At 34.9% G+C, this 27,906-nt stretch overlaps 1 protein-coding gene across 2 annotated transcripts in view; it reads left to right on the top strand.

Moving 5' to 3' along the window:
* The window catches only part of LOC127266076 (cytochrome P450 CYP72A219-like), a 28,869-nt gene extending 3,068 nt beyond the window's left edge, over window positions 1–25,801 (top strand). Inside the window, exons 2-6 of one of the 2 annotated variants that reach the window (XM_051296191.1) lie at window positions 11,444–11,622; window positions 23,787–24,004; window positions 24,118–24,362; window positions 24,764–25,145; window positions 25,243–25,801. In XM_051296191.1, coding sequence (XP_051152148.1) covers window positions 11,444–11,622; window positions 23,787–24,004; window positions 24,118–24,362; window positions 24,764–25,145; window positions 25,243–25,674 — 1,456 coding nt within the window. In that variant the 3' untranslated portion in view covers window positions 25,675–25,801. Of the gene's footprint in view, window positions 1–11,264; window positions 11,623–23,786; window positions 24,005–24,117; window positions 24,363–24,763; window positions 25,146–25,242 lie in introns of those variants that run through there. The other variant, XM_051296190.1, reaches the window with a different exon arrangement.
* The last annotated feature ends 2,105 nt before the right edge of the window (window positions 25,802–27,906 follow it).

Raw genomic sequence — 27,906 nt, 5'->3', positions numbered from 1 at the left:
ATTTTTAAAAAAAATAATAAGGTAAAATTGCTTATAACTCCCCTATGGTTTCAAAATTCAGCGTAAAATCAACCTGTACTTTAAAAATTGCATGGTACCCCCTTATACATTAAAAAACGTTGCATGAAACTCCACTACCATGGAACTTTCCTCGTGTGATAAGAAGATGATTTCCTATCTATATGTTTTGCATAGCAGGGGGTTTTATGCAATATTTTTTAAAGTATAAGTGAGCGTCATGCAATTTTTTAAAGTAAAATGGGGATTTATGCCGAGTTTCGAAACCACAAAGTGGTTTCATGCAACATTTTTTAAAGTATAAGGGGACGTCACACAATTTTTAAAGTAGAGTGGGAATTTACACTGAGTTTCGAAACCACAAGAGAGTTATGACAATTTTGTCAAATAATAATAATAATAATAGAACGGTGCTTCCCAGCATCTCTGCAGAGATGCGGGAAGATGTGATTCAATTGTCATGTGTCTCAATTTAATTGGGACACACGTGGCACTTAGGTATATATATATACTAGAACACGCTCTTGCGCGGTATACCGCGCGACTATTCTATAATGTAATGTAGTGAAACACTATTTATTTGAAATATAAACTGTAAAACAAAAATACAATCGAATTATTTGCGCTCAGGTCGGTTGGTCAGGTCGGTTGGTCCTCGGTCGGTTGGTCTGGTCGGTTGGTCAGGTGGGTTGGTTAGCTGTCGGATAGGCAGGTCGGAAGGTCCTCAGTCGGTTGGTCTGGTCGGTTGGTCCTCGGTCGGTTGGTTAGCGGTGGGATAGACAGGTCGGAAGGTCCTCGGTCGGTTGGTCTGGTTGGATGGTTAGCGGTCGGACAGACAGGTCTGATGGTCAGCAGGTCGGACAGACATGTCTGATGGTCTGCGGTCGGATAAAGTAGGTCGGCTGGTCTGCGGTCGGATAGGCAAGTCAGCTGGTCCACAGGCGGATAGATTGAGATAAGAAAGGTGACCCTGCATCTCTTTATGAGTTTTGAAATGTCAAAAATAGTAAGGATATTTCAACTTTGATAATTGTTACGCACAAATAATAATAATAATAATAATAAAAATAAGGATAGCAGGATCTTAAAGGAAGTTAGATACAAAGTCGGGTGGAAATGGAGAAAAATTTGCGCTCAAGTCGGTTGGTCGGATGGTCAGATGGGTTGGTTAGCGGTCGGATAGGCAGGTCGGAAGGTCCTCGGTCGGTTGGTCTGATCGGTTGGTTAGCGGTGGGATAGGCAGGTCGGAAGGTCCTCGGTCGGATTGTTAGCGGTCGGACAGACAGGTTTGATGATCTGCGGTCGGATAAAGTAGGTCGGCTGGTCTGCGGTCGGATAAAGTAGGTCGGCTAGTCTGCGGTCGGATAGGCAAGTCAGCTAGTCCGCAGACGGATAGATTGAGATAAGAAGGGTGACCCTGCATCTCTTTATGAGTTTTGAAATGTCAAAAATAGCAAGGATATTTTAACTCTGATAATTGTTACGCACAAAAAATAATAATAATAAGGATAGCAGGATCTTAAAGGAAGTTAGACATGAAGCCGGGTGAAAAAGGAGAAAAATTTGTGCTTAAGTCGGTTGGTCAGGTGGGTTGGTCGGATGGTCAGGTGGGTTGGTTAGCGGTCGGATAGGCAGGTCGGAAGGTCCTCGGTCGGATGATCAGGTCGGTTGGTTAGCGGTGGGATAGGCAGGTCGGAAGGTCCTTGGTCGGTTGGTCCTCGGTCGGATGGTTAGCGGTCGGACAGACAGGTCTCATGGTCTGCGTTCGGATAAAGTAGGTCGGCTGGTCCGCAGGCGGATAGACTGAGATAAGAAGGGTGACCCTGCATCTCTTTATGAGTTTTGAAATGTCAAAAATAGCAAGGATATTTCAACTTTGATAATTGTTACGCACAAAAAATAATAATAATAAAAATAAAAATAAGGATAGCAGGATCTTAAAGGAAGTTAGACACGAAATCGGGTGGAAAAGGAGAAAAATTTGCGCTCAGGTCGGAAGGTCCTCGGTCGGTTGGTCCTCGATCGGATGATCAGGTCGGTTGGTTAGCGGTCGGATAGGCAGGTCGGAAGGTCCTCGGTCGGTTGGTATGGTCGGCTGGTCCTCGGTAGGATGGTTAGCGGTCGGACAGACAGGTCTGATGGTGGTTTGCAGTCGGATAGGCAAGTCAGCTGGTCCGCAGGCGGGTAGACTGAGATAAGAAGGGTGACCCTGCATCTCTTTATGAGTTTTGAAATGTCAAAAATAGCAATGATATTTCAACTTTGATAATTGTTACGCACAAATAATTAATAATAATAATAATAAGGATAGTAGGATTTTAAAGGAAGTTAGACACGAAGTCGGGTGGAAAAGGAGAAAAATTTGCGCTCAGGTCGGTTGGTCAGGTTGGTTGGTCGGATGGTCAGGTAGGTTGGTTAGCGGTCGGATAGGCAGGTTGGAAGGTCCTCGGTCGGTTGGTCTGGTCGATTGGTCCTCGGTCGGATGATCAGGTCGGTTGGTTAGCGGTCGGATAGGCAAGTCGGAAGGTCCTCGGTCGGATGGTTAGCGTTCAGACAGACAGGTCTGATGGTCAGAAGGTCGGACAGACATTTCTGATGGTCTGCGGTCGGATAAAGTAGGTCGGCTGGTCTGCGATCGCATAGGCAAGTCAGCTGGTCCGCAGGCGGATAGACAGGTCGCTTGGTGGGTGCGGCCAAGGAGTCTTTTGGTCTACCGATTGGTCTCTGGATTGGTTGGGTGGGCTATTTGAGTTCTGGAACTGGTGGAGGCGTTTGGCAAGGCGGTTGATGTAACCGACCAGAGTTCCAAAACGTTTCGTCTTGGGCGGTTGACGGCGGTTGCTGACGACGGTTCCAAAACGTCTTTTCAAGCCAGTACAAAGGTAGATTAAAGGCTAAATTGTCATTTTTTAAATAAGGGGCAAGATAGACTTTTCAAGTGGCAGATCCGTACAAACTCGTATTTATAAGATATAATATATGTATATATGTAATATATATTATATATGTTTTGTTTTTATAATTTATATTGAATTTATTGTTATATTTAAATTTTGTAGTATTTTTATAATTCATAATGTTTTGTATTCTACAAAATGATATCAATATTGAATATATTTTATTAATTTGAAATTTAAAATATATAAATACAAATATTATATAATTTTACTGAACAAATGAATATTAATAAATTTAATTTAATTTATTAAATAAAATATAATTATAAATTTTAAAACAATTAAATAATATAAAATTATATTAAACAATAAATATATTTAGTTTATAATTAATTATACATTAATAATTAATAATAAGATATTAATATAAAATAAAAGACAAGATAATTTGAATAATATAGAACAAAATAAATATAATTTAAACAATATTTAAAACAACTCTTCGAATAATTTAGCATTAACAAGCAGATTCTGTTTCGTCAAATTATTAAAAAATTAAAATAAGTATTTTTATTACGAATATAAAATAGAAGAAACTGTCTTCGCTGACATGGCAGAAATAAAAAGTGACATATATAACAAAAAGTAGTGGAAATCTCAATGGATATCTCAATTGCGAAGATGTGGACTCTGGCGTTCCACATGTTATGACAATTCAATGGTCCAAATTTTGCTAGAAAGGACATCAGATTTATGGCCTAGCAGGGTTTGGTAAAGAGGGCACGTGATATTTTATTAACCACATAATATTAAAAATATTTTTTATTTAAAAAATTCCTTCATCATATAAAATTATATCTATTTAATTGAATACAATTTTTTTAAAACATAAATAAAAATAAAAATTTAGTTCTCTTGTAATAATAAAAAAAAAAGAAAGTATTATGCTTTTTCCTATAAAAAAACAAAAATATTTTTAAATAAGAAAAAAAAACAAGATATAAGTTTTAATAAAAATGAAGTATATTAAATATGTCGTAAAAATATTTTAAAAATTAAAAAGTATTGAGAATACAAAGTTGAATGAAAAATAGGTTTAATATACTCCATCCGTCCCATAACAAATTATCAATTTTTTTATTTTAGTTCGTCTTATAATAAAATATTAATTTCTTTTTTTAGTAACTATATTATCTACCTAACATTACAAATACCTTTATAACTTACAATATATTATACAAATATCATTACCTTTATATCACACGTACTAATAAGGTTATTTTAGTTATTTTTATTTTATTCCTACTATATTCCAATATAATATTAATATTTTTAAACTACGTGCAAAAAGCAAATGAATATTTAATTCCGGGACGGAGGGAGTAATATATATGAAATTTGATGCTTTATAATTATTAATATCCCCTCTGTTCCACTCGGATGTAATCTTTTAAAGTTTTATAGTAAATTAAAAAATAATAATATTTAATTAAAAGTGAAAGTTTGAAAAAGGTTTTGACATTTAATTTTATGTATAATGTAATTGTATATATAATACTAGTATATTTATAATTTAAATAAAATTTAAAAATATTTTTGTATTAGTTTATGATTATTTTTATTAAAATAAAAATATATACTTTTGAATGGAACTGAGAAAAAGAATACTTGCATTAGGACAAAATGAATATAATGTTTTAAGTAAAAAATATGTTTAAATGCAATATATTTTTTTTTTAAAAAAAAAAAAAACCAAATATTGTGATGGACAGTAGTGTCAAAATTAACTTCAAAATATGTGTAGAAGATTTCTTTTGTTTGAATTTCCATCACTTTTAGTAAATGACTTTACCTATATTTCATTATTGTTATTATCATTTTTCAGAGCATCAAATTAAATAATTATAAATCTAAAATTACTACATATTCTCCACTAATATACAATACATAATATTACTACGTATAATACATCATTTTTATATTAACATAATATAAATAAATTATATGAGCGAACCACATATGATATAATACTCTCTCCGTCCGGCTAGAAAGTAAACATGTTTATATTTTGGGACGTCCAATTACAAAGTAAACATTTCATTAAATATCTTACTTTTTTTTCACAAATACCCCTATTTTACATCACATAATTACTTTTACACCAAAAAGCAAGGACAAAAATATCATTACACTACTTTTAACTATCCACTATAATTAAAATACTATTATTTCTTAAACACCGCGCCAAAAGTAATTGTATACTTTTTTTGTGGACGGAGGGAGTATTACATAGTATATACATATTAGCACATAACATACTTATTTACATTACTTACATTGTAACAAATAATAATTAATTTGCTACTACATACTTTCTCTGTTCCGTCAAAATTGACACATTTTATTAGTGATACGATATTTAAAAGAATGATGTTTAATTAGTTAATAATAGTGAATCATGATATTATTTTTTTATGTAAATTATAATATTTGTAGTTTTAAAATAAATTTAATGTATATATGATTAAAAGAATTAGAATATATATTTAAATATTTTATTATATCGCAATAAAAAATATATGTAATATGGATATTATGTTGTAGACAATAAAATTTTCTATAATACAAGTAAATAAAAAAAATATTTATTTATTTCTAATTAACATAAATTAATTTTATAAAAGAGATGAAGTTTTAAAAGTAGATACAAATATTTGTTTTTTAGGAGAGAGATAGAAATAAAGGAGTGTTGAATGAGATTTATGATATTATATATTATATGGTTAATTAAGTTGGTTTATATTTGTTAAGTATGTATTGATTTATGGGTTGTTTGGCAAATAACTTTTTGAAGAACTTTTAGCTTATTGAACAGTTTTTAGTTGTTTGATCAGTTAAAAAACTAATTTAGGTGTTTGGCAAAAAGCTAATTTCTGAAAAGCTAACTTACCCAGTGTTTTGAAATAATTTTCTCTGTAAAAATTTTTTTATTCCTTATATGCCCTTAAAAATTTATTATGCATTTTACACAAATAAATACATTTTGATTATTTATTAATTATATTAGAATATTTTATTATATTATGGTTTTACTTTTATAAATTTAAAATAATTAATTTTTATATAAAAATTGTTTTAATTGTAAAGTATATAAATTTATTAAAATCAACATAAAATAGAAAATATAAATATTAAGAATTTATTTTTATATTAAAATTACATTATATAAAATTTTGTATTAAAAATAAATTAAATAAATTAAATTTATTGAAAATTATAAATATAATAAACTAATAGATAACTAACATAATAAATATATACACAAAAAATTTATTATTTTATATTTTACATTATTTTCAATAGAAAAAACTATTTATATATTTTAATAAAAATATATTATTTTTTAAAATTTAACTGTAATAAAAAATAAAGAATTTTATAACACTTTTACAACTTTCAATGACTAATAACAAAAAATATTAAACATTCTAAATTCAAAAGAACATAATTGAATATATTAGAAACAAAAATAAAATAAAAATGTCATCAATTGTCATTTTACGTATAAACAGCTAATATCAAACAGTTGTTTTACCAAATATTTTAATACAAACAGCCAATCGAATCAGTTAGTCAAACTAGCTAATTGAATCAGCTATCAGCTAATTGAATCAACTAACAGCTAACAACTATCAGCTAATTGTCAAATACGTCTTAATCACTTTTACCAAAAATAAAAAGATGTTAATTGTTACAGTAAGACAAAAATATAAAACTTGTCAATTGAGTTGGACAGATAGATTTTTTTTTTTTTTTTTTTTTCGACCCACCACTATATTATTAAATATTTAATAAATTTTTTATAATACTCTATTTTATTTTTTATTTATTTCATTTATACATTGAAGTATTATTATCTTTTAGTTTTTGTGTATAAATATTATTGGATAATTAGCTCAAACGAAATGAGTGATATACAATCAAAATTTTATTTTACTTCAAATGATTCTTGTCCAAGTATTTTACCAAATACGTCCTGCCTCACGTTGTCTGCATTGGGCTGGAGCCGTCAAAATGAGTTTGAATCCGTCGGGTTGGCCATCCCGCCTTACTTTTTAAGATGATTGAATTGTGATTTTTATAAGTTCATTAAAATACGTGTCTAAATGGGCCAATCCATGTGGGCCGTGGGTTGAGAGTGGATTAGCCCGCAGTGGGGCGAGTTAGCTTGCAGACCAAATAAATATAATAATTAGTACTCACTTGTATCAACTAAATATAATTTATTTTAATAATTTTTTACTATCACATTAAAAAATTATAATAAAAGTAATCAAATATTAATATCAGAATATATTTAAATTTTATATAAATTACAAATATACCATTATAAATAAATTAATTTATAAATAACGTACAAAGAGAAAAAAAAAAATCAAAATTATCTTGTACATTTTATTTAATAAATAACATATTATTATTTTTAATCTATTAAAAAATATATATTTTTTTTAGACGAATAAAATTAGCTTAAATAAATTAATCAATATTGTTTACAAGTTGTTTTTATTTTATAGCTCTATTATCAATGTCACTCTTATTTATTTCAATTTTTCATCATTTGTTTTTGTCTGTTGTCCATTTTATTATTTTATAATATTTTTTTATTCTAGAATCTACAGATTCATAAAATTAATTATGATTTATTTGTAAAATATTTCTTATAATTAATTTTTTTAAAATACACTAACTAATAATATTTAGAATTGAGATTTTTTTATATTTGTTATTATTTTAAAATATTTATTATTTAAATTTTACAATAATAATATTTTAACTATTTTTAAATATTAATTACGAAAATATTTACAATATTAATATTTTTAAAAAGTCCGTGGGCTAACCCGCTTAGTTCGCCACCCATTGGTGGGTTGAAGAAAGTTTGATCCGTCCCGCCGCAGGTTGGCTACAAACAACCTGGTTCTTTGCGGCTTATGGTGGGTTGTGGGCCAATCCGCCCCACTAACCCATTTTGACAGGTCTACATTGGGCATTCATTGTAACTAGGGATGTCAAATGGGGTGGGTTAGTCCCGGACCCGCTCTTAATGGGGCGGGTTCGGGTCTAAATAATATGTTTCGGAGCGAGTTGTGGATTTGAAATTTTAAACCCAGCCGGATTCGGGGCGGGTTACTGGTTTTACTAAAAATCCGCCCCAATCCGGACCCGGACCCGAACCCGGATATTTTTTTAACATTTTAATTTTTTTACTTGAATAATATAATATAATAATACATATATATTTTTTTTAATTAGGTACTTGTTAGAAATTTTGGAGAAAAATAATGAGATTGTCTTATTGATTAAGCCTATATATAGGCAATACAAAATAGACTCGATAGACTCAAATCTAAGTAATCTAATCTATGAATAAAATTAAATTTAGATATATATCTACTAAATCTAAAATTGAATATCTAAAATATCTCAACAGTACTAGTGGATCGACCATTTGATCAAAAAGTTGTCCTACTGCAATGCTAGATGAAGATGAAGACTTTGATGTTGAAGAATGTTAGAATTAACTATTTGATGTTTTAAATTCTTATATTTGTATTGATCAGCTCTTTAGCAGCCTGGGTTGAAAAAAGGATATATAGCAGGCTGGGGAGAGAGCCCTTTGACATCTCTTTATCTGCAAAGAATTCTCGATGTGTGTTTATATACTTTTATCTTATTTTTATGGATCAATATTTGATTGTTTTTAAATTTATTTATTTTGGGTGCTTTTAATGCTATTTGTTTTAGTATTCTATTGTTAAAAATATTTATTATTATATATTTAAAAAAAAAAACGGATTTGCCGAGTTGGCCCCGAACCCTCCGGATTCGGAGGCGGGCGGATCCTGGGACCGGGTGGAAGCGGGGCGGGCAGGCCTCAGGGCCTAATATTTTCTAGCGGAGTGGGTCTCGAGGCCTGCAGAACTCGTCCCGGACCCGCCCCGTTGATATCACAAATTGTAATGTACGCGAAGCTATGGAAGGATTTTAAATTGTTTGATTTTATAAAGCAGTACAAATAGAATATACAAATATTATATATTTTTATTACATATAATATATTCTATGTACAATAAAAATGTGTATTTTATGTTTATAATTATAATATGTAGGGCTGGCAAAAATTAACCAGATCGGATAATCTGATCCGAACCTGACCTGAAATAGTTGGATTTGGGTTGAGATTTTCGACCAAATTAATAATTAGGTCAAATCTATTTAACCCATTTAATTAAAGGAATCAGATTAAGGTCTAATATGTTTAATTAATATTATTTTAAATTTAAAGTATACGATCCTTTTTCTTTTTATATTTTATACTATTTATTAAAAAAATTTAAAATACTTAATTTCAAATTTATTTTTTATTTAAAATATTATACAAAAAAACATACACTCTATTTAATTATGGCTTCAAATTTATTTTTACTCGGCCAATTAACATTACTACAATGACAACAAAAATAAAAAATCATACCTGTAATTTATATTTCAAATTTTAATATTTTATATCTTAGTATAAATTTTAAAACTTATTTTTTATTCAAGATATTAACTATATAAATAAATTATTAATTATTGAAAATATTATATCAGAAATTTATTATTTATAAATTATTTCAACTTAATGCATGCTTTTTTCTTTTTTTTTTTAAGTAAATTAATAAAAAAAATAGTATTTTATTATTTAATGGAATTTTGTAAATATGATTTTAATATTTGTCTCTTTGTAATTATATATATATATAAAAAAGAATTCTTTTGTAAAAGTTAAAAATATTTTAATATATATTAATTATTTTTAAATTAATAAAAAATAATACTTTTGATTAGTATATACGAAAATGAATAAAAGAATCATATTAGTTGAAATAAAAAGAGTGTTTTAAATTAATGAGATTGAAAATGAACTGATGATATAAAACCAAATAAAGTTAAAAGCAACTTTGGATTGGATTAATATGTAAATAGAAATAATTTGATTTCATGTTAGAAAAGAAATATATGAATGTGATAAAGTTGAGTTGATTTAAAACTATCAAAATTATTAAAAATGGCATAGCTAATGTAAATATATTTTTATAATAAATGTTTACAAATTATATTAATCTTTTTTAATTATTTAGTGTAGTTAAAATATATACTCTCTCCGGTCATTATGTTAATTTGTTTTATTTTTATCTATTAAATTTATACATTAATTATAAAATTTTATCTACTCATTGTTTAATTATATTATCTCCCGTCACACTTCAAGAATTTCATTTACTTTTTACCCGTTGATCTTTAAATATTAATTATTATATCAAAACGTAGTACAAATTTAAAAATTTACAGAAATATTTCCATTAGGTCTTATAATACTAATAGAAGGAAATTTGTAAAAAAAATTATATAGATATAAAAATATTTTTAATGTTAAGTACAATGACGTAAAAGATAAATGTAATCCAGAATCACCTACTCGATAGACGCAATATGGTGATTCGATGAGGGCAATGGAAAAAGAGAAGCTACAGGTTCCGTGCTCATGTCCCAACCAAGGCAGACGGAGGAAGTATTTATTTTAATAAACTCTATAAGAAAATATTATTTTTGTAACAATTTTTTTCGTCCCTAAACTCATTTTTTTTCCATTACAAATGACATTAGAGACGAAATTAAGGATTAAATTAAGTTAGCTACGTGAACTATAAATACATAATTCCGTTACAAATATAATATTTTTTTACAGTGAAATAATAATTAATTTTTTCATTATTTTTTTAATTTAACCCATTATTTTTTTATCAACTCTTTAATAATTCAATATCAAAACAAAACAAAATATCTACTTTAGATTTAAAAATAAAAATCAATACAAAAAATCTACTACTGATGCTACCTGACGCCTCACATATGGCTCGGCTAGTGTGACTTGCCTGTCGGACCTAGTTTGCAGAATATTAGGTTCGACCGAGGGTTCATCCAGTGCGCACTTTCAGGTAGTAACTGCGGGTTCCCACGTTATAAAATAATATATATATATATATATATATATAACCCAGATGTCTCCAAATCCACCTACCACACGTGGTTCGGGTTCGCCGAGTGTAACTTGTCTTATCAAGCCTAATTTACAGAGTATTAGATTTAGGTTTATCCAGTCCGTACAAGTAGCGGCTTCGGATTCCCACGTTATAAAAAAATAAAAAATAAAAATAATAGTAATAAAGATTTTTTATAAAATGTGGGCCCTATGAAGTGAATGTGGGGGGCCAAGTAAGTCCATCTCTCCACAATATAGATAAACCACGTATTGAAGGATGATGGGAAGACACAAATACAATTCAACTCTTGGGAGTGATTATTGTGCTTGTGTTTCTGGAGATGGAGCTTTTGGGGTTGATGGTCTTAATATTTTCCGTTGCTGTTGCTTTTTACTATGGTTGGAAAGTGTTCAACTCTCTGTGGCTTTGGCCTAAAAGGATGGAGAAGTGCCTGAGGAAGCAGGGTTTGAAGGGAAACTCTTACAGGATTCTCTTCGGAGACCTTAAGGATATGGCCAGGTTGCTCAAAGAAGCCCAGTCAGAGCCCATGACTGGTTTCTCTCACGATATTGCGCCCAGACTCGCTCCAGCTCCTTTTCAATCTATCGCCAAATACGGTCCATACCACTTACTATTGTTATAATTATATATCTTCAGTTATAGTACAACATTTTAAGTAATTGTTTCTATTCTAACCATATATACAAGCACACTGAACTGACGAATTCAAATCTAGGTTATAATGTGCTGTGACATAGAGTCGCAGAGCCAGGAACTATCAGTTCGAAAGTAATTATAAATTAAAATTAAAAGACTTTTAATTTTTAGTTAAATTATAAACATAAAGATTGTCAACGGATCTGGTCTAGTTCCGATCTCTCATTACAGTTTTCGGATCCAGAACCAGATCCGATGGAGCTAAAGATATGTTGCCCGGATCCAGACTTGTCGGATCCGGTTTGGTTCGGGATCCGGTTTGGTTCGGATCCGGTTCCTAGTCTAATATTCAAAACCTTATAATTATTACTCAAGTTTTAAAAATATATCTATAATACAAAATATTAATACATGTAAGAAAACAAAATTAAGGATAAACTGCTCTTCATTCTACCATTTTAGTATTCTAGGGGCTGTTTGGTTCATGAATTTTTTTTGTGGGATTGAGATTTCACAGCAGGATTTATACGTAATGGGATTTATTATATTTATGATTTGGAATCCTATCATATGTTTGGTTGGTAAAATTACGTGGGATTTATATTTCTTACGTCTTGTTTGTTTTTTTATATGAGTGAAAAGATTTTGATTTTTTATATTCTAAATGACATAATTGTCCCCCTATGAATTTTACTCTCTCCGTCCCAGATACGATGTCCACGTTGCCGTTTCTGTCCATCCCACATACTATGTCACTTTCCTTTTTTGGAAAATGATTACACACTTTAATCTCATTTTAAATTTTTTAACTTTATTTTTTTTTAAATTTTAATTAAATGTCTTAATCTTAATTTATAATTATTTATATTATATGATAATTATTTTCACTAATATATTCTTAATTATCTACTAATTACACCCCTCTTAAAATACCGTGTCTACAGTGTAGCAGACACGGTATCTGGGACGGGAGAGTATTTATTTTGATAAATTAAACATCTAATTTATAATATATATGAATTGAAAATGTATTAATAATTTTATAGGAATTACAATAGGTTATCGTAAACTCGAAACCCGACTCGAACCCGACCTATTTATTGGAAGTTGAGTCCAATTATTTGAGTATTAGATCTTGATTCGCGTCATATTATGGGTATTCTAATCGGGTCCGAATCGGGTCTAGGGTCTAAGCGGACCATACCCGCACCTAGACTCGATTTATAATATTAATAATATATCGACTATACATATGAAAAAATAATTTCTAACAATATAATTATATTAAAAATATTTTTTTAAGTTTAATTTATTTATTATTTTATTATAATATTTTTTTCATAAAATACATAAATAATATATATATATCGGATCGGTACATGTGTAATTTTAAATTAAAATTTAATAATCGTAAAAAAAATTAGATTTGTTAGATCCATCGGATTTTACCGGGTATAGTTTCGGCTGAATCTGGTATAATCAGATCCAATTTGGATCTAAAGTTTACCAATATATATATTCGGGACGGATCTCAGTTCCGGCTGAATCCGACTTATTGTCATCCTGATAATTTTATAATTTAAATAAAATTTATAATAAATAACAATTTAAAACAATGAATTCATTAATTTATTTAAAAAATATTGTACCATAAAAAATAATATTAATTTAATTTAATATATAATTCAAATAAAAATTAATTTTGTAATTATTATATTTAATTTTATATAAATATATTTATAATATATAATATATTTTTTTATATAAGGATATAAAAGTAAAATTTAAAATCCCATGGAATGGGATTTAAAAGTAACAGGGGTACCCATTACTAATAAATTCCTCGTTTGTAGGATTTTGGACCATGTTTTTAAATTCTATCATTTTAAATTCTATTATATTTTTTTGAACCAAAGATGGATTTCATGTCCAAATCCCATAAAATCCTACCAAATCCTTAAAACAAACAGCTCCTAAATAGACTATGTCTCAAAACTCGCAAATAGATTATTTTCACTGAAATACTCATCCAGTGTTGGATTTGCCACCATGTCTCACTGTTGCTGACATGGCGTTGACGTGGCTGAAATGTCAACGACACTTAAAAATTTTTATTTATTTATTTTTTGTTTAAAATCGAAATTGTAAATTTGATTAATAAATTGTTAATAAATTTCAGTCATTTTTGTAGTCAAATTTTTATACTTTCACAAATATCAATATATTTTTTTTCCGTTGAATTTTTTTTATAATTGTTACGCACGAAATTTAGAATTAGGTTAAAAGCCTAAGGTAAAACGAGGAATGGGCCTGGCAATAGGGTTGATTGAACTGGCTGAAGGACACCGTGAGGAAATCAAGGAAAATAAATTTATTTCTTTATTTCTAAGGAAAATTCAGGACGGAAGGACCTCAGGTCGGTAGGTCCTCAGGACGGAAAGATCTCAGGACGGAAGGTTTTTAGGTCGGTAGGTCCTCAGGACGGAAGGTTCTCAGGTCGGGAGATCCGCAAGACGGAAAGACCTCAAGTCGGAAGGTCCTCCGGTCGGGAGGTCCGCAAGACGGAGAGACCTCAAGTCGGAAGGTCTTCGGGTCGGGAGGTCCGCAAGACGGAAAGACCTCAAGTCGGAAGGTCTTCAGGTCAGGAGGTCCGCAAGACGGAAAGACCTCAAGTCGGAAGGTCTCCAGGTCGGGAGGCCCTCAAGATGAAAGACCTCAAGTCGGACGGTCTTCAGGTCGGGAGATCCGCAAGACGGAAAGACCTCAAGTCGGAAGGTCTTCCGGTCGGGAGGTCCGCAAGACGGAGAGACCTCAAGTCGGAGGGTCTTCAGGTCGGGAGGTCCGCAAGACGGAAAGACGATGAATCGGAAGGTTTTCAAGTCGGGAGGTCTTCGAGACGGAAAAGTTGTCGAGATAGGATATCCGCAGGTCGGGTAAACTGTAGATCGGATAGAAGGCGGAGTTGGACAAACGCGGAGGCCTTTGATCAAAGACAGGGGGCGGTTGATATGGAGGTCGGCCCAAGTGGGGTCGGGCGAAGAAGTAGGTCGGACGAAGGACGAAGTCGGGCCAAAAGAGCGGATGGTTTGTGGTCGGCTCAAGGAGCGAAATATAGGGAATTTTGGTCTGCTGGGGACACGTGTCAGCATGAGAAAGGTTGGAAGACGGTTGAGAAGGAGACGTTGTAACCGTTCGGGTGACGGTTTTCAGTACGGTTTCCCAGGGAATATTTAAGGATTTGAATCATCGTTTGGCGAGGCATCTTCAATCAACTTCAACAAAGCAAAGTCAGATTTGGGGATCACCACTTTAAATTTCAGTCTTTTATTTTCCAGTTTATTTTATATACCGTACAGTGTTTAGAGATTCCTAATCTCAGGCACTAATTAATCAAGTTTAAGGATATTTTCTATATCTTTGAATTTTACTTTATTTTTGTTGAAAAATTACATCAACAAATTGGCGACCACAGTGGGAGCAAGACAAAATTGCTCATCCCAATTCCGGCGATAATTTCATACGTCTTAGATCCGGCCGAATCATCGGAAGGGTTATGGCAGGGTCACAACCGCAAGCATCTTCGACACCGGTGGGAGAATCCGTTCCACCACCCATTGTGCCAAATGCCGGGGACATCCCACAACCACCAACTGATTGGTGGTCTTATGTTCAACAAATGAACAACCAGCATACCTTAGTTATGCAGAATATGTTGCGTGAGCAACAAACGAACATGTTGCGTGAGCAACAGAGTCAGTTGCAGAACATGATAGATCAAGCATTGTCAAGGGTTAGTCTTCAATCCACTCAAACGCCACCAGGAGTGTCACCGTCCAGACCACAGGCAAATTTCGCAGGGCCATCATTCGTGGATAGTACATTCCCAAGTGCCACAAATCCCAACCGAATGGATCGGGGAAAAACTCCTTTGACTTTTCCCAACAATGTTCCACTGGGACCAAGGGTTACCAATTCGCAGCCGAACAATACAAGGGAGGACAGGCCTGAAGGATATATACATGATCCGATTCATATTCCTGTGCAGGATCCGTTCCAGGTTCCTGATCATCAACGCTTTCATGTAGATCCTGATGAGATTGCATATATATTAAGGGATCAGTATGGATTAACTCCTCAGATGGCTAACCGCCCTGCATATCAAAGACCTTTCCCAGAAAGGATCATTCATGAACACCCTCTCCCAAGGAATTTTCGACCACCCGACTTTCATGCATTCTCAGGGGAGGACGGATCTTCCACCATAGAACATGTTGGTCGGTTCACAGCACAATTAGGAGAAGTTGGCAATAACCCTTTTTATAAATTACAGTTGTTTGGTTTGTCTCTTACCAGAACGGCGTTTTCATGGTTTGTAAGTCTACCTCCTGGACAAATTCAGACATGGGAAGGACTGGAGATGGCATTTCACGCTAGATTCTTCAATCCTTTACCAGTTGTGTCTTTAACTGATTTACTTGAATTGAGACAGTATCCAGAAGAAACTGCTTCACAGTTTATAGAAAGGGTACGATTGATGAAGGGACGATGTCCTACGGTAATCAGTGAGAAAGAGATGACCAATTTAGTGGTCCGGAATATGCATAATCGTTTAAGAAAGGCACTCACTGCCCTGGATGTTGAGGATTTGGCAAGTCTTGCATCCAAGGCAGGACGTCTAGAGTCTTTGTTCAGAGAGGAAGATCAGCATAACAGGCGTAATAGAGGCCAACATATGGCGAGTATGGGAACAGAAACATGCGACTTTGATTTTAATCAGTCAGAAGAGATGGCAGCCGAAATCATTTCTGGAAAACCGTATGTATGTCCTAAATTGAAGCCAGTACCAGGATCTGAAGGAAAGGAGCAACCGACCTTTGATAGTTCGAAAGCTGATGAAATCTTTGATATCCTACTGACTGATGGGCAGATCCGTATTCCAAAGGGCCAAAGACTTGCCACTAAAGAAGAAATCAAAGGGAGACCATATTGTAAGTGGCATAATTCTTTCACACACACTACAAGTCAGTGTACTCATTTTAGGAAGGAAATTCAAAAGGCCATCAAGACAGGTCGGCTCAAATACATCACTTTAGGTGTAGACCAGCAACCATTTCCGAAAGTAACAACTGCAATGGTTGACATCCAACCAAGTTCGGAAACAGGGAAAAGTTCGGTCAATAGTGGACAAACAGGGGAGCAAACTCAGGCAAGTCCCAGAAAAAAGAAAGGGAATCAGCCAAACAGCAGCCGACCGGAAGAACGACTCAAAGTTGTTGAAAGGCCAGTCGCTGAAAAATGGGACCGTCCAGACGGTTCTTTTAATGTGGAAGTGAAGGAAAAGGTTTTAGTGCGAGACCACCCGACCAGAAAAACGGGTTCAGTCGGGAACGATTGGGCTCGAAATAAAAAGCCTTTACCCGTTGATATAGATCCTCGTTTCCCAGGTATGAATCGTACACAGATTCGCAATGCCAAACGCAGGTATGCTGCAAAGTATGGGAAACGAGTTCCTGCAGTACAACAAAGAACCGACGAACAAAATGCAGCCGACCACTTGACAGGAGATCAGTCCATTAGAGTCTTTACAGAACAAACGACCGACGAGCAGGGAGCGGCCATTCAGTCTCCAATAAGTCGGTCCAGTCGGGTCTGGTCAGGAAAGCAACCGAAGGACGGATTAGGAGCTTCCGACTATACCAAAAGAAGTTCGTCGGGACAGGGGAAAGGTAAAGGAATGGCAGATGAAATAATTAAAGGTTTTAGATGCCAACATTGTGAACGGATCAACATCAATCCATCTCTGGAAGAATTTCGTATTGAATCTTTGACGGTTCAATCTCGAAATGAGACGAAGGAAGAAGTGGTGCCTACAGAGGAAAATTCAAGATCTGTTAAATCTCGTCTGGGACCACGAATCCCTTGTCGAATGACAGAGATTAACCAGATGAGTGATGAACCGACGTGGGCGAGTCTGGTGGATGATACTATGGACGAACCTTTATGGGCATTCTTGGCAGATGACGAATTAGAGGAAACAGAGTTGGCAAAGATTACAGATTCTGAGCCTCAGTCGGAAGCACCTTCAATTGTGTTTCCTCCTATTCCAGAGGGTGCGAACTCCCATTTGAAACCGCTGTATGTTAATGCTCACATTTGTGGGAAACCAATCACAAAGGTTTTCGTGGATAATGGAGCAGTCTTTAATGTTATGCCATTGAAGACTCTCAAGAAGCTAGGGAAAGGAATTCACGATCTGTCCCCTGTGGAATTCGAAATGACAAGTTTTACAGGGCAGCCGACCAAGCCTGAAGGTATGATGGTTGCCACAATTGAGGTCGGACCAAAGAAAATTTCCACTGTTTTCTTTATTGTGGACGCAGATACTACATACTCTCTTTTGCTGGGACGAGATTGGATTCATGCCTCTCAATGTGTGCCATCAACCTTGCACCAACAGTTAATGTTCTGGGAAGGAAATCAGGTCTTTAAAATGGAAGCGAATGACAACCCATTCGACGTAACAGAACAAGTGGAAGAGTCAGTGTTTTATTCTAGTCACTTGGCTCCGATGTCTCAGTTGTATATGGCCAGGGAATACCCAAACAAGGGTTATAAAGTCACTGGCCAGAACTCGATGTTCTATTAAAAGAACACCTTCACTGTATGGCTCATGATATAGCCACACCCATTTCCGTATAAGTTGTTTGTTATGGAAGATACAACTTTAGAAGTATGTAGTTCTTTCATTAATAAGTTCTATTTAAAACAGTTATTCCATAAAGCAGAAAATAGTAAAGAGATTCTGGATGTTCACCTCCAAGAAGATGAACAATTTCGTTGGCCCGACTTATTAGAAAAAACAGAACCAACAGCTTCATCACAAGACCCATTATTGGAGTTTAATTTAGGAACCGAATTGGTTCCAAAAGTGATCAGGATAAGTGGTTATTTGTCTAAAGAGCAACAAACAATGATGCTCGAAGTTATTAGAAACAACATTGATTGTTTAGCATGGGATTATTCAGAGATGCCTGGTTTGACAAGAAGTCTAATAGAGCATCGATTGCCCATCAAAGAAGGTTGTAAACCTTACAAACAACCTCCAAGGCGAATGAGTCCAGATCTGATGCCTCAAATCAAGGAAGAAATCCAAAAACTTCTCAAAGTGGGTTTCATTCAACCTTGCCGTTATGCGGAGTGGCTGGCTAATATTGTGCCAGTGGTCAAGAAAAATGGTAAGATAAGGATATGCATCGACTTCAGGGATTTGAACCTAGCTACCCCTAAGGACGAATATGTGATGCCTATGGCCGACATGCTGATAGATGCAGCAGCAGGGCATAAAATCCTTAGTCTGATGGATGGTTATGCAGGTTATAACCAAATATTCTTGGCAGAAGAAGACATTCCTAAGACAGCATTCAGATGCCCAGGGGCTTTAGGTATTTATGAATGGACAGTCATGCCATTCGGGTTAAAGAATGCAGGGGCAACTTACCAAAGAGCCATGAATTCAATCTTTCATGATTTAATTGGCAGATCTATGGAAGTGTATATTGATGATGTTATTGTTAAATCTTCCAGTTTTGATGAACATTTGAGGAATCTTGAAGAGGCATTTGAAAGAATGAAGAAGTACAAGTTGAAGATGAATCCAACCAAATGTGCTTTTGGAATATCAGCCGGGAGCTTTTTAGGATTCTTAGTTCATGAGAGAGGAATTGAAATTGATGCCAATAAGGCTAAAGCCATTCTTGATAGTCGGCCACCCAAGACGGTTAAAGAAATCCAAAGTTTGTTGGGTAAGGTGAATTATTTGAGGCGTTTCATTTCTAATGCTGCTGGCAAGGTCAGACCCATTACTAAATTGTTGAAAGCTGGAAAAATCGCCTTTGAATGGGGTCCCGACCAACAGACGGCTTTAGATGCTATCAAGCAGGCATTGGTTCACCCTCCAGTCTTGATGCCTCCTAAACAAGGTCGGCCACTCAAACTTTATTTGGCAAATACATATGAAGTGGTTAGTTGTTTATTGGCGCAGGATGGTGATGACGGGAAGGAAAGGGCAATCTACTATCTCAGTAAAACCCTTACAGGACCAGAACTGAATTACACTATGCCAGAAAAGATGTGTTATTCATTAGTCTTTGCTTGTACTAAACTCGAGCATTACTTGCTGCCCAGAAGAGTTGAGGTCATTTCAAAGGTGGATCTCATCAAATTGATTTTACAGAGACCTACTATGAAGGGCAGACTCATGAAGTGGGCCATCAAATTGGCTCCGTTTGATCTTCAACATTCCCCGTTGAGGGCAGTCAAGGGACAAGCAGTAGCCGACTTCTTAGCAGAATTTTCCCAAGTCGAGTATTCTCATAGTGATAGCGTCCGACCATTCGGTTGTCCATCATATTTGAATACCCTACAGGTCGGATGTGTGCATTATATGAGTACCAGAACATGGGTGATGTTCTTTGATGGTTCTACCTCTGGAAACAAATCAGGGGCAGGAGTCTTTTTGCAAGGACCCGACGGTCAAAAGATTAACTTACAACTAAGATTGGAAGCCATGACCCATAATTCGGCAGAGTATGAAGCTTTAATTTTGGGTTTGGAGGCTTTAATTGCCAGGAAGGTCCAGTCTGTAATTATAAGAGGGGATTCTCAATTAGTGGTCAACCAGGTAAACAATCAATATGTTTGCAATTACCCTCATCTTCGCAAATACAGGGACATCGTGGGTCGGTTATTGACAAAAATTTCAGAAGTAATAATTGAGTTCATTCCAAGGAAAGAAAACCAACGTGCTGATGAGTTGGCTCAAAGGGCCTGTAAAGGAATTCCAGGGGATGTGTGGTCGGAGGTCAAGTCGGGCATAGAAGAAAAGACAGACCCAATATGTGATCGAATGGTCGGGCAGGAGACTGTCGGATCTGAGCTCGACTGCGAAGTTACGGTCGGGCAGGAGATATTCGCACATGAGCCCGATTGCGAAGTTATGGTCGGGCATGAGACTGATGGACAGGAGCCCGACTGCGTAGTTACTATCGGGCAGGAGCCCGACGGCTTAGTTACAGTCGGACACAAAGATACCAGTGAAACAGTGCCCGATTGGAGAACAGAGCTTATCACATATTTACAGAATCCTGGTGCAAATGTTTCAGTTGCGACGCGATTGAAAGCTTTACGTTTTCAATTAATAAATGGAATTTTGTATAAGAGGTCATTTGAAGGTCTGCTTTTGAAATGTTTGGGGTCTAAAGAAGCTCTAGAGGTAATGACAGAAGTACATGGTGGGATATGTGGAGCTCATCGAGCAGGTCTCAATATGAGATGGGCCATTCATCGCTTGGGTTTTTTCTGGCCTAAGATTTTTGAGGATTGCATACAATTTGCAAAAGGCTGCCAGGAATGTCAGAGACATGGAAACTTAAATCATTTGCCAGTAACCGAATTGCAATTTTTGGCAAAACCATGGCCTTTTAAATCATGGGCTATGGATATTATTGGGAAAATACATCCTGCTTCATCAAAACATCATTGTTTCATATTGGTTGCGACTGACTACTTTACCAAATGGGTAGAGGCAATCGCTTTGAAAAATGTGGATCAGAAAGAAGTGATAGACTTCGTTTTGAATCAAATTATTTACAGGTATGGTATTCCTCAGTCTATAACAACCGACCAAGGCCTGGTTTTCACAGGGGAAAAGTTCTCTAGTTTCTTGGCAGAATTCGGTGTTCGATTACATCATTCTTCACCTTATTATCCCCAAGCCAATGGACAGGCGGAAGCAGCAAATAAGATTATTATTGGGATTATAAAGAAGATGGTTGAAGGGAACCCAAGAAAGTGGCATTTGTTATTGTCTCAGGCTTTATGGGCACATAGGAATACCAGAAATACGGCCACAGGGTTCTCACCTTACCAACTCACGTTTGGCCAAGATGCTGTTTTACCAGCCGAAATCCGAGTATCATCTGGCCGAACAGAATTTACTGATAGTGGTTTTACAGAGGAATACCAACAACTTATGATGCAACAGTTAGAAGATTTGGACGTTAACCGACTCCATGCAATAGGGCAAAGTGTGAAACAGAGTGAAATCAGAGCAAGAAGTTACGGAAAGAAAGTTCTTCACAGGACATTCCAAAAAGGGGATTTAGTCTGGAAGACCATCCTTCCTACATATAAGAAAACTGACCAATTGGGAAAGTGGTCACCGAATTGGGAAGGACCTTACATTGTTCAAAAAGATATTGGGAATGGCGCTTTCATTATTGTAAATCATGAAGGGAGAAGAATACATGATTTTATTAATGCTAAATATCTGAAGAGGTATTATCCTGCCTTTTCAGATAACAAAACTGCCTGAAACAAAATATTATTCAGAACCCATTTATGGGGTTCGAACCTATTTAAAGGTTCATTTAGTCATCGTGTATTTGTGGGAAGTTTTCTGTAAACCAGGAGTGTTGCTGTAACTGGTGTAGTTGCTAAGGGAGTTTTTCAAGAAGGTAGTGCTTTATGAACTTCCAAACATTTATTGGCGTTTGAAAGTCCCTTGGCGGCGGGCAAGTTGTTACGCACGAAATTTAGAATTAGGTTAAAAGCCTAAGGTAAAACGAGGAATGGGCCTGGCAATAGGGTTGATTGAACTGGCTGAAGGACACCGTGAGGAAATCAAGGAAAATAAATTTATTTCTTTATTTCTAAGGAAAATTCAGGACGGAAGGACCTCAGGTCGGTAGGTCCTCAGGACGGAAAGATCTCAGGACGGAAGGTTTTTAGGTCGGTAGGTCCTCAGGACGGAAGGTTCTCAGGTCGGGAGATCCGCAAGACGGAAAGACCTCAAGTCGGAAGGTCCTCCGGTCGGGAGGTCCGCAAGACGGAGAGACCTCAAGTCGGAAGGTCTTCGGGTCGGGAGGTCCGCAAGACGGAAAGACCTCAAGTCGGAAGGTCTTCAGGTCAGGAGGTCCGCAAGACGGAAAGACCTCAAGTCGGAAGGTCTCCAGGTCGGGAGGCCCTCAAGATGAAAGACCTCAAGTCGGACGGTCTTCAGGTCGGGAGATCCGCAAGACGGAAAGACCTCAAGTCGGAAGGTCTTCCGGTCGGGAGGTCCGCAAGACGGAGAGACCTCAAGTCGGAGGGTCTTCAGGTCGGGAGGTCCGCAAGACGGAAAGACGATGAATCGGAAGGTTTTCAAGTCGGGAGGTCTTCGAGACGGAAAAGTTGTCGAGATAGGATATCCGCAGGTCGGGTAAACTGTAGATCGGATAGAAGGCGGAGTTGGACAAACGCGGAGGCCTTTGATCAAAGACAGGGGGCGGTTGATATGGAGGTCGGCCCAAGTGGGGTCGGGCGAAGAAGTAGGTCGGACGAAGGACGAAGTCGGGCCAAAAGAGCGGATGGTTTGTGGTCGGCTCAAGGAGCGAAATATAGGGAATTTTGGTCTGCTGGGGACACGTGTCAGCATGAGAAAGGTTGGAAGACGGTTGAGAAGGAGACGTTGTAACCGTTCGGGTGACGGTTTTCAGTACGGTTTCCCAGGGAATATTTAAGGATTTGAATCATCGTTTGGCGAGGCATCTTCAATCAACTTCAACAAAGCAAAGTCAGATTTGGGGATCACCACTTTAAATTTCAGTCTTTTATTTTCCAGTTTATTTTATATACCGTACAGTGTTTAGAGATTCCTAATCTCAGGCACTAATTAATCAAGTTTAAGGATATTTTCTATATCTTTGAATTTTACTTTATTTTTGTTGAAAAATTACATCAACAATAATAAATAAAATTTCAGGTGCCGCTAACGTGTAGCGTCAATGTAGCGTATACATTTCAGTCAAGTCATCACCGGCGAGACATGATTGCAAATTCGGCACCGGATGACTATTCGAACGAAATTTTTTTACTTGCAGACTATTTTAAGACAAAATCATTTAGCGTTCTAAAATGATAAAAGAAAATTAAATGTGAAACTAAAAATACCATTTACCCATAATTAAAAATAGTTAGTGACCGAACAACCTCGGCCCATTGGCTACGCCTCTGGTGATATATATATATGTATATATATTTAAAATGTGATGTGTATGTAATGAAATAAAACTCCCTGCACGCACAGGCAAGAATACCTTCCTATGGTTTGGATCAACACCCTCAGTGGTTGTCTTGGAACCTGAACATATCCGAGAGATTTTGTCCAAGAATTACATCTACCAAAAGCCTCCGAGGAGCCCTTTATCTCAACGTATGGCAAGAGGTACTGGATGGTTGGAGGGAGACAAATGGGCCAAGCATAGAAAGCTGGTCGTACCAGCCTTCTATGTCGAAAAACTCAAGGTATTATTGTTCGATCTTATTGGCTGGCTATATATATATATATATATAGATAGATAGATAGATAGATAGATTTCATTGTTCCTAACTTGTGCATCGTACTTTAATTTTTGCAGTACATGGTTTCATCGTTTCACTTCTGTTGCTCCAACCTGTTGAGTAAATGGGATGAGATTATCCCGAATGAAGGGGCATTTGAATTGGATGTGTGGCCTTATCTTAAAGCTTTTACAAGTGATGTGATTTCGCACACTGCCTTTGGTAGTAATTACGAAGAAGGAAGAGCTATATTTGAAGTCCAAGAAGAAAAATTCGGCCTTCTCTTCAAAGTTCATAACTCGGTTTACATCCCCGGATCCATGTAAGTGCATTTTAGTGATATGAAAAACCTTCGTCCACGTTAAATTTATTTTCATTTTTTTTTTTTCGCCTGTCTGTTAAATTTACTCTATAACTAAATTTGGCAAAATAAAAAAAAATATAACATTTAAATATTACGTCCCATCAACTTTATTTACAAAAAAATGTCACTGATTTTACTATATAATCTTTTCATCCACATTAATTACTAACTAAATTTTTAAAATACCATCAACTATCTTTTTACTTTTAAAATTAAATATTCATTTTTTAAATCTCTTTGCTTAGCCCAAATGTTCTAGTTTTACCGGACGGATAGAGTAACTCATTTCGAGCATGGATTGAAATGTTAGATTGGTTTCCATTGTTCCGTTGTAATAACTCTTTTCCATTCTCTTACAGATTTCTACCCACACAACAAAATCGTAGACTGCATGAACTCGAAAGGATAATAGAGTCAACCGTGATGAGCATCATCGACAAAAGAATGAAATTACTAAAAGCTGGTGGGAGTTGCGGTGACGATTTTTTGGGTTTGCTACTGGAATCGAACATCAAGGAAATTGAAATAGGAGGAAATAAGTGTGGATTGAGCATGGAAGAGATTATTGATGAGTGCAAGGATTTTTACCTTGCTGGGAATGAGACTACATCGATACTGCTCGTTTGGACTATGATTCTATTGGGAAAGCACACCGATTGGCAGTCTCGTGCAAGAGAAGAGGTTCTACAACTATTTGGAAAAAGAACACCCGATTATCAAGAGTTAAGTCACCTCAAAATTGTAAGTCATGTTTCTAGTGCTTGTCTTATAATGTTCTCCGGTGATGCATCTATATAAGTTCGAAGTAATTTTTCATATTTTAATTTGATTTATACAGGTAACGATGATATTACATGAGACCTTGAGGTTATATCCACCGGTAATCAATCTCACTCGGATGACTACGGAAGAGTGTAAATTAGGGGACTTAAGTCTACCGGCCGGGGTGAGACTTCAAATGCCGATCATTTTGTTGCATCATGACAAGAAAATATGGGGTGACGACGCAATGGAATTCAACCCCTCGAGGTTTAGCAAGGGAGTTTCTCATGCTACGCAAGGCCGGCTGGTATATCTGCCATTCGGAAGCGGACCTCGGATTTGCTTGGGACAAAACTTTTCCACGGTAGAAGCTAAACTGGCCATAACTATGATATTACAGCGTTACAGTTTCAGTCTTTCTCCGTCATATACACATGCTCCTATGTCAGCATTTGTACTTCAGCCTCAACACGGTGCGCACATAATGCTGGAGAAGATCAAGGCTTGATCATTGTGTCTTATGGATAGTGAATAAATTCTGGATTAGTATCCTAAAGGTAGGTCACGGTTGAGCTGAACTGTGAACAAATCATGTGTTCTATTTGGTTTTATGTTCTATGAGTTGTGTGTTATTATGTTTTGGTTGTCTGAACGGTGTTCGGACCCACTATAATAAAAATGATCTTTCGTAGTTACAAAGTAATCACAACAAAAGTATCGTAACAAATGTCACCCTCTCTGAGTTAAAATTATGTAGACCGGGTTAGACACAAATATTCAAAAGAATAATATTTTAATAATGAAGTAGAGTAGATAAAAAATAAATTGTACTATGTATTATAAAAAAATTATTGAAAGATTAATAAAAGATGGTGAGATAGATAAAAAAATATAGTGACCAATTAGTTATTATTTATCAAAATAAAAATAATAAAATTATTTACAATAAATAAATTAGCATAAGTTTAACAGAAAAACAAAAAAAAATAGTAATATAATTTGACCGACAAGAATATTAATTACGAATTTGGTTGTGGTAAGAATAGGTCAAACCATTTGAATATTTACTTTTTTTTTTTTTTTTTTACCCTTTAATTTCGGTAATAATTAAGCATTACTAAGAACATAATAATGTAGTATTTTTTATTTATTTTTTACTAAGTGAGAATCCGCAATCGTTATTCGATTGCATTATGGATAAATCTCCGATCAAATATAATAATATACAAACTATACCGATCATGCAAATCATACTAGACAAACCTAATAATGAATTTGTTTCACTTTCATATTCGTAGCTAATAAAATTCACTTTATTAATTGTAAAAAAATATAATTGAAATTAGATTAAATTAAAAAGAAGGATAAAACCTATATATCCTCAAAACCCACATGCGACTAACACTGGTGTTTTTTTATAACCTTCCCCTTCAACCGACTAATAACCGTAGAGAGATATTGATATATAGCTTCTCGAGCCACATTTTTTTCGGGTAAGAACGGCCATGTTAAAAAATGCAGGGTAATCAGAACGGCCGTGTTGGCTACCTGAGACGTCTAGTCATCTTCTGAGTCATCCAACACACTACGAGAAAAAATTATTTTTGTAACAAAATTTTTTTGTCTTTAAATTTATTTTTTCCGTTACTAATGACATTAGAGACGGAAATAGGAATAGAATTACGTTGGCTACGTGAACTTTAGCGACGAAATTTCGTTACAAATATATTATTTTTTTGTAGTGACAGTTGTTCAAACCAACGTGGCCGTGTTCAATCCCAATCAACCATTTTGGGACTAAAATTGATAAATTTTTATTTGAGTAGGACCAAATTGATAAAAAATTTTGAATGAGACTAAAATTGATAATTATGATATTGAATTAGAAAAAAAATGATTTTTTCTCATTATAAAAATAGACTTTTATTATTATTATTTTTTAACTATGGAGATATTTTGGTACATAATGGATGAATTGTGTCATATTCGAGAGCATGTGTACTAATGAGCATAGTTCAATGGCCTGATTTTTCTTTTTCAATGGCTCATATGTGATCTGCAGCTGTTGCGTTCTGGGTAAACTTTCGACCGAACTTAATACCCTGCAAATTAGGTCTGATAAAACAAGTCACACTAGGCGAACCATATGTGACAAATGGACCTGGAGGCGTCGAGGTTTGAACCCATGACCCCACGGTCATAAATTCACTCCCCACTTTTGATGGCTTTATTTGTCTTGTCTGCAGCTGGTTAATCTCTATCCTGTCTAGTGAAGGGGATAATAATGTGAATTGTGTCGTTTTGGCATAGTAATGTTCACTTTCTGAATTATTTAGAAGATCCATAGCATTGCACGGTTGCACCTGTAGCTTCAATTGGTCAACTTAGAAAGTATGGGTGTGTTTGTTTGGGGGTTTGGATTTTGGATTGGGATTTGAATAGTAAAAATTTTGAATTTGAATAGTTGTATGATGTGATATAAATAGGGTTTGATGCGATGTTTTGAATGTAAAATTGATTTTTAGTATAATATAAAAAATGAAAAATAGGTGTTTGATTTGATGTTTTTGGGGGGAAAAAATTGGATGAATAGTGGAAATCCTCCAAAATCCTTCAAACAAACACACCCATATATATATTTTTATTTTTTGACGTTCAATTTCATTAAATACTTTATTTTTTTCACAAATATCTTTATTTTATATTACATCATTACTTTTACATCAAAAAACAATGACAA

This window comes from Andrographis paniculata, unplaced genomic scaffold, assembly GCF_009805555.1.
Source record: "Andrographis paniculata isolate CXL003 unplaced genomic scaffold, ASM980555v1 Contig74END, whole genome shotgun sequence".
NCBI classification, from domain to species: Eukaryota; Viridiplantae; Streptophyta; class Magnoliopsida; order Lamiales; family Acanthaceae; genus Andrographis; species Andrographis paniculata.
The sequence above is the reverse complement of the archived record's forward strand: the minus strand, read 5'-3'. Positions and strand labels throughout refer to the sequence as shown.